The 8,062-nt window shown below is 31.0% G+C and overlaps 1 protein-coding gene across 1 annotated transcript; it reads right to left on the minus strand.

Moving 5' to 3' along the window:
* Positions 1–4,148: 4,148 nt before the first annotated feature.
* EMC6 (ER membrane protein complex subunit 6) lies at positions 4,149–6,803 on the minus strand. Its single transcript, XM_068769548.1, has 2 exons — positions 6,577–6,803; positions 4,149–5,491 (listed from the first exon to the last, which is right to left on the minus strand). The coding sequence occupies exons 1-2, from the start codon at positions 6,707–6,709 to the stop codon at positions 5,283–5,285; spliced, it is 342 nt and encodes a 113-aa protein (XP_068625649.1). The 5' UTR covers positions 6,710–6,803; the 3' UTR covers positions 4,149–5,282.
* Between the last annotated feature and the right edge of the window lie 1,259 nt (positions 6,804–8,062).

The following is an 8,062-nucleotide window of genomic DNA, read 5'->3' on the forward strand; positions in this document are numbered from 1 at the left end:
TTTAGATCGACGACCGTTTTCACTGTACGACACGACTACGACCTCCTTACGATATATTTTTTAAACATATCTTTTTTAATCGTTTATTGTATAATATTAGGTGTATAATCTTATTACGTAAATGATTTGAAATTAAGTTGGGCCATTAATAACAGGTAACTTAAAAACCTGTGCTGATTTTTTTGGAATGGCTGTTTTAAAACTATTATAAGTTACTGCGAGGAAATTTATGAAAATACGGTAATATATACAAAGTTAACAGTCATGTTATCTTTCAATATAAAGCTAATATAAAAATACCTAACGAGCTATAAAGCTAGTTTTTTTTTTGTTTCGGTTGGGGAAATCTTCCGGTATTCAAGATGCCCCACCTCTGGGGGGAGGACAAGGGTATATGGGATTCCTACCCACTAAAAACCTACCCCCCCCCCGGGGGTCGCCCTTTGCGCTAAACGGGGGACCGCGATATCTCCCGGTCAGGGATCGCCACGCGATCTTCCCTCGCGCCGTGCTATTTTTCGATAGCCCATCCCGGGGTATGCGTGGATACGCTACCCCCGAAACCCTCGTGTTGCTATCACGATGGTTCGAGACCACGTCGAACCATCGTCCGCCTCAGAGTCGCCGAAGCTAGTGGGAGTTTAGGGCCCCCACCCTAAATTCCCGCGACTCCGAAGGCCCCGTTTATGGTAGAGCTATAAAGCTAGCTAAGCTAACCCGACGATGCTTTGTGTTGAAGAATCCTATTATTTTCTATCAAATCGGTATCTTACAGCCATCAAGTGACCACTGTAAATTATTTTAATGGAATAATTATACCAACTCAAGCAGAATCTTCCAAGGATATTGTCAAGCACAGTTGCTATAAAAAAAAGGTTTTTTTTAATATCATGGCACCTTTTTATGAAGGATTTTCTGTATTAAAAATTTACTTTCTTTTATTATTATTTTCTTCTTCCATTTCTTACAATATCTATCTTTCTGTCTCTTTCATTCCGTAATACATTCTATGATTTCTCTTCCGCTCTTTGAACCTTTCATCGATTCTCAATCACTGCAGTTAGGACTAATTACTATTTATAATATCACAGATTTTATTTTTATTTTCCTTCTATACATATATCACAGTTCTTATTGTATATATCACAGTTCTTTAATTTATCATGATTACAATATTGTTACTTCTTACATTTTCAGTTTTCCTAATACAATAATTCTAGTTTTCATTTTCTCTTTATTTATTTGTTTTACTTATTTATTTTTATTTATCACAGTTTTTCCCACCAACCTGCAAAACTTGAGGAAGGATTCTCTTCCTTTTTCAATCATGATGGAGGCGTTGGTCGCCTCCTCAATCTTTTTCCCCAACCGGCACTCAGTGTCGGATCACGGTCTGGTCCACGCCCGGTTCACAGAAGCAAGAGGTATCCTCCTTGAACTTAAACCTATGAAGGTACTCAGAGAATCCCCTTTACCCCGTGAAGAGATGGACTAAGACTGCGTCCACCTCCATGCTGTGGAGTGCGTGATAGGCCGCGAAGGCGTCCGGGAAGAAATAATAGAATAAAAAAAAATTGGACTAAGGCTACATCGTATTTAATGGAATCAGGCATTACCTTGCGGAAGTCCATCCACTCAATGCGAGAGATTTGACGGTGGCAGTTGTGTAATTCGCATTGTTTGCCGCTTACGCATTTATCAGCGGGCTGGCGGGCGGTGCACTTTGTTGCACGACTACCACTGCATGTGCGGAAGTGGCTAAATATTGGTCCTTTCTTACTAAGGCTACGATCTCAATGAATTATCAATAACAGTCATGGAAGTGTCCTCCAAGGCTCTTCGTCTACGGCGGCTTTTTGTAGCGATCTAGTAAAGACGCTGTCGCACGCCCGCATCGATACAGTAGCGTAGAGGTCGCTAGCTGTCTGCCATCGCCTACGATTCAGTAACCACCGTTTTCTCCCCATCGCAGCACATTGCAAATGCGACTAACAGACGTTAGTAACAATGCAGTCGCTGCTATTAAACGCGCGACAGTATAACTCAAAATCAATCACCGATAAAAAAAAGTCGAAAGGCCTAATAAATGTGTATCTATAGCAGAGTTTCCCAAACTTTTTGTGTCGTAGACCCCTTGTCATGTTTTTCCGTGTTGGGTAGACCCCCTACTTATCTGATATTGATTTACTGTAAATTTCTAACTGTAGTGAAGTTTAGTGTTAAAAAATTAAAGTAAAGCACAAGTTAATTTATACATTTATTAATTTAATTTAAATTAAAACTACTCAAAATAAAATTTTGTATTTGTTATCTAAAATATACGTAACATAAAATAAACTATCAATAAAATAACATAAGCAATAAGTCAATATTTTTAGTGAGAAGGATGAACCTGATGCTTTCATAATAAATTATCAACATTTGGCGTCAATTTTCTAAGGGATAATCTTAAATCTCCTCGGCTAATGATGTCCAGTCTGTGGACCCCCATTTTCATTTCATGGACTCCCAAATTTTTTTTCGCTGACGTAAACCTGCAAGGAGGTTATCATAGAGTCCTAGGGGTCGATATAGACCACTTAGGGAATCACTAATCTATAGCCTTCAATAAGAACAATTCAATCTCCTCTACACCTTTTGTAGTCCTTTAGTTATTAAGAAATTTCAATTAATTAAAAATAAAAATACATTCGTTCCAAATTTTAATTTCCCGCTAAATTTTTACCATTGGTATGAAATAAACGCGTTTTAGAGAAATTAACTTGAAAATAGTTTATGAAATGATTTTTTACTACCGTAATTCTGTTTTTTAACCAGCTGGGGCGAAAAAAAATAAATACGATTTATAAATTTTCATGTCAAATATATAAAGAAATGACACTGACAATAATTTAAATCTATGAAAAGTATTATAATTCCGTTTCATTTGTTTTATTTTATTAAATCAGTAACATCTTTTAAAAATTACCAAACCAAGTAACAAGTATTTAATTATTTTTCATAGATAATAACGCGTAAATAATTTGATACGATGTGGTTGCTAGTAACGTAATGAAATTACAAGTTTGCGAAAAGCGCCATCTAGAGGCAAAGTGATTATAAAACTGCTGTTAACTATTGTTAAATAAGACGCATTGGGTTACAAACCAAATTAAAGGAGTGACAATTGTCAGTGTTGGTGCTAATTTCTATGTTACAAAAATTACATAATATTTTACCAAATAAATTACAATTAAAACCCAGATATTTTAATTATTTTATGTTCTGTACTGAACAAAATAAGGGTAAATCATTATCGTTAAATGCAAAGATAACCAAACCTATATAATTATTTTAAAATGTGTCAGAGTAGTGAGAGACTATAAGCTAAGAATTTTTGTTTTAGGATGCATCCAGTTACTCTATCAAGCATCATCACCTAAAAGGCTATTGAACTTAGCTATCAACAAATCCGATGAAATAAATAAATAGGTCTAAAATTCTGGAAAAAGTCCTAAGTATACTTATAACGCCATATTTCTCTATTTCAGCCGTAAATATATGTTGTCCTGCATACACAGGATTTGTTATAGGTGTAAAAGTATCAAAAGGATTAATATATAGCCCTTTGCAGTTAATTAACATATAGTACACCACATCCATTGCCTAATAATTTTAAAAATAATAACATAGCAAAAAAGGATAGACTAAGATGTAATTGGCCTGTCGAAGATTACAATATATCCAATAGATAACATATTTTAATGTGATCATTTTATACATGATCAGAAACAGGTGTAGGAGATTTGAAAGCCCTTAAAGCTTTTACACTTTTATTCAATCACCTCAGGTACTAGAGCAACAATTTCCAAATCAAATACATCAACATTCAAAAATATATGAAATGTTATACCTTCACAAAAATAAAACCATAATAAAAAAAAACCCTTTATAGAATATATATTTAAGACATAATAGGCTAGTAAATAAATTTTGCACAATTTTTATAATTTTTATTGTAACACAAATTCTTCAGTAACATAACTCTTTAAAAATACTTTTAAAACCACTATTGGAATATACCATGTATTCATTTAATACAGTTTAATACCTAAATGATATTATTTTTCTTATTTCTTTAATAAGTTCTAACATATTCATTGGATCAATTATATGTGTTTAAAAATATATTAATGATGTTATTTAAGCTATTTACACTTTTTAAAATTCTTTGATTATTATGAAATTAAAATAAATTACATTGGTCATACATTTAATAATGGGTATTTTAAAGTTATTCATAGAAAAACCAATGAAATAAAACACTATATGACCCAATTACCTATAACTAGTCTTGGGTTTACATATACTATTTCAGATTAACTTGTAATTCCATAGATAATATATTTTTATTTTGAACATAGCAACATGTATTAGTGGGACCGGAATGTAATGTCGCTTTCTTAAGTTAAATTAACACAACAACATTTTTAAAAGGTTTTTACTTTTACTCAACAAAATATTTACCTTCGTTATCAACAACCTTATGCCATCTAGTATACAAATTTTCAATGCTGGACTGGCAAAAATCAATGTGTTTTTCTATAAAATATGTAGACAGAAACATTACTTTCTGATCCACCCTTATAAATCTAATATAAAGATGTTGCTATTGATTTAAAATATTCCCAAATTTTATGCAAATACATCAAGACAAAATTAATAATTTATATAACATTTTTACTTTTACCTGACTTGCACTGCCACCTAAATGACATGTGCAAACTCCACGAGTGGGAGGGGGCACATGCCAAGGGTGCTTAGCCGAAAACTTCTTGTAAGGTAGCAAAAGCTCAAGAGCTCCCTGGGTATCATCAGCTTGGACATCTACTTGTTACAATTTTACCAGAGTACTTATCAAAATGGGTCCTAGTGTCTCACGATAAGTCAATCCAGCCAGGTTCATCAAAACTGACTACCAGGGATTAGATGCATCTTCATCAAACTATCAACTTTTGTTTTTTGTTTTGATGTTAATAAATAAGTTAGCATAAATGAGCCATACATTAACAAATAGCAATATTGGAACCATAAGACTAATTTTGTAGGTTCTTTTAAAATATTGTGACAAAAAAAAAGGTCTTTGATTAATAAAATTTGTAATACAATGATAATTTATTTATTTTAAATAAATATCTATTAAGTTTTTAAGTTTTACCCTCTCAAAAGCAAAACTAATTTAATTACCGCAGCTGAATTGTGTCAATAAATAATCAAGTATTACCATAGGAATATAAATTAACCTAATACACATGTACCATTCCGTAAATGAAAGTCCAAAACAGCACATATGTGAACAGAGCACCAAAGAATCCGTTTGTCAATAAACTCTGTCTTGAAATATAATATTTATGCCAGTTTGAACCTGTTTTGATCATGAACATCACCCATAGGATAAAAACTGCAAACATGTAGAATGCAAATCCATACAATCCAGTTAGGCCGAGAACACCTGGAATTTTAAAACATATATTATTAATAACATCAACATTATTTAACAATTATCAATTCAAAAATCAGGTGCTCTGCTGAAGTCTTTAACTTATTGCAAGGAATAGATCGTCTGTAGTGGCAGTGGGCATCCATTGTCACTGAAAGGTTCTCAAGTGACAATTAAGAGCTGGTAGATAAGGTAAAGATAGATTACTGCAATTCACAGGAAGTTACACATGAAGGCACCACAAGACCGGTTGTGATGGTGATCTTCGAGGGAAGTCTGTGCCTTGCGGTGAGCATCTATCGGCGGCCATGATCAGTGGTGTCAAAATGAGATTATTAATTTCAAAGGTCATAACTTGTAACTTTAATTAATAAAATAATAATTGTAAACTTCTTTAATCAAGTAGGCATTGATGCTTATTTTTAAATTTTCAATTATTTTAACATTAGAAGTGGTAAGCTACCACCAGTTTAGAATGCTGGTCTGCCAAGAAGTCAGCCAGAAATTCAACAAATGCTCCTAGTAAATTAAATTTAAGATTGTTTGAAGTATACATTATAATATTAACCATGAAAATGGGTCAACAAATCAAGTTTCACACATTTCAACCAACTTAATTTTTTTGAATGCTTTAACAATATTTATTTAACGATGTACATTTAGTTTTAAATGAAAAGATAAGAAAAAGAAAGTGTAGATTTGTCAAGAAAAAAAATATTTCAGAAAAAATTACATATTACAGTTACTTGTTTTCAACAATAATAGCTTTTTTCCTTTGATAATAGCATTCAAGGGTTAGAAATCATATAATGATGAGTGTTCATTGCCGAAGCTTTGTTGCTTGGTTTGACCAAGTCTAATTGGAATGATTTAGAATTGTAGGTTAGTAAACTTGATATATTGTCTTGGATTATTTTGCAAACAACAAGCAAGCGTTCTATATTCATTTAATATGGAATAATCTATTGTATATAATTAGTTTAAAGGTATTTTAGAACCATGATGGTTTCATTATTAAAAGGTAAACAAATTATTTCTGTTTGTCATATTAACTTTAAATATCTTTTAAATTTTTATCACCAAAAAGATTTTTGTACCTGCTGTGGACCCCGACAACGCAGCCATGGATGTTCTACAGTATTCAACTACTGCTGCATTATTCCTTAGCGCAACCTCACTATAAGCTATTGGTTCAGGTTTATTATCCTTTGATTTAACTATCCCGGACATTTTTACTAATTCTTAATTTTAAAGTTTAATTTCAAACCTTAATAATAAAATTCTCATTAAAAGTCTGAAGGATGGTTGTTAATATAATGTACGAACTGAATATCACCAGTTAAAAGTTAACTAAGTAATCAAGTAATCATCAACAACTGACATTTATTGAAAAGATAATTAAATGTCTAAGTTTCTGAATCAGTATAGACAATAAATAAAACAAAATCTTTTAATTATCAATAATATTAAATAGTTTTAAAAGTTCAACGACAAACTGAAATAACTTCATAGTAAATAATAAAATAAAATTTATATGGAATGAAAAAAAAATCTATTTCCGAGTTTTCAACTACGCATGAAATATTTCTTCTAAAGGCATAAATACATCTTGTAAAAATGTAAACGATTAATGCATTAGTAATAATAAATTAAAGTATTATTTTTGTTTTTTGCATCTAATTCGATAACAAAATTATTGGATGAGTCACAAATTGCAACATTTAAATACTTCACTATTTTACCATTTAAGTACTTGACCTTAAAATTATTGACCTAATGTCAAAAAAACCGGGAGATATGCAAATTAAAAAAATGTGTTATTCTAGATAACTTGAAACACTGTTCGATACTTAAATTAGAACTGTCATTTTGTTATTTTACTTGATGAACCTTCTATTTGATATAACTTTTTAAAAAAAATACAGAAAATAATCAGCAGTATCTTGTTTTGTCAAATACCAATTAAATTATTTTCATCGTAAATAATTAAAATACTTTTTAAAAGCACGTAAAAAATATGTATTAATTGTTAATATGTTTCTGTGCATGTTTAAAATTAGAGAAATATTGCTAGACTGACAATTTACAAACAGCTAAAATCGAACATACTCAATTTCTAAAATTAATTATACATTTCTTAATAGTACATAAATTATAATGAATATTTTTAAAATAGTAAATAAATTATTATTTAAAATGTGACCTTGTTATCATATTTTTACTGACAAATTTGCTTTTTTAAATCGATTGCAAATACTATGGCACACCCTATACTTAAAAATGTATAAGTAAAGAACTATTACAATCCGCCTCACTCAATAATTATAATTTACTTGCTATCCGTGTAGGACAGCAAGTCTTATAACTAAAATAAACAGTGATATGTTGATTTCAAAAATCTCTCAACCATCTAATTCATATTATTAAAAACTCAAAAATAGTTTAAATTAATAAATATAAACCATAATAGCTTTCGTGGTAAGAAATAATATAATAATAATGTGCTTGTTCGCTTAATTTAGTACTTTCATAAACATCTCTTTACTTAAAACCATTTGAATAAAATCCATCGAAGCCTTATTT

The sequence above is a fragment of the Battus philenor genome, unplaced genomic scaffold (genome assembly GCF_028537555.1).
Source record: "Battus philenor isolate CCGP_79_NKW_IND1 unplaced genomic scaffold, ilBatPhil1.0.hap1 SCAF_28, whole genome shotgun sequence".
Lineage (NCBI taxonomy): Eukaryota > Metazoa > Arthropoda > Insecta > Lepidoptera > Papilionidae > Battus > Battus philenor.

Coding starts and splice junctions, on each gene's coding strand:
- EMC6 (XM_068769548.1), bottom strand. CDS start 6,709: ATGTCCGGGATAGTTAAATCAAAGGATAATAAACCTGAACCAATAGCT. Junction 5,492..6,576: donor GTTGTCGGGGTCCACAGCAG/GTACAAAAATCT, acceptor TTAAAATTCCAG/GTGTTCTCGGCCTAACTGGA.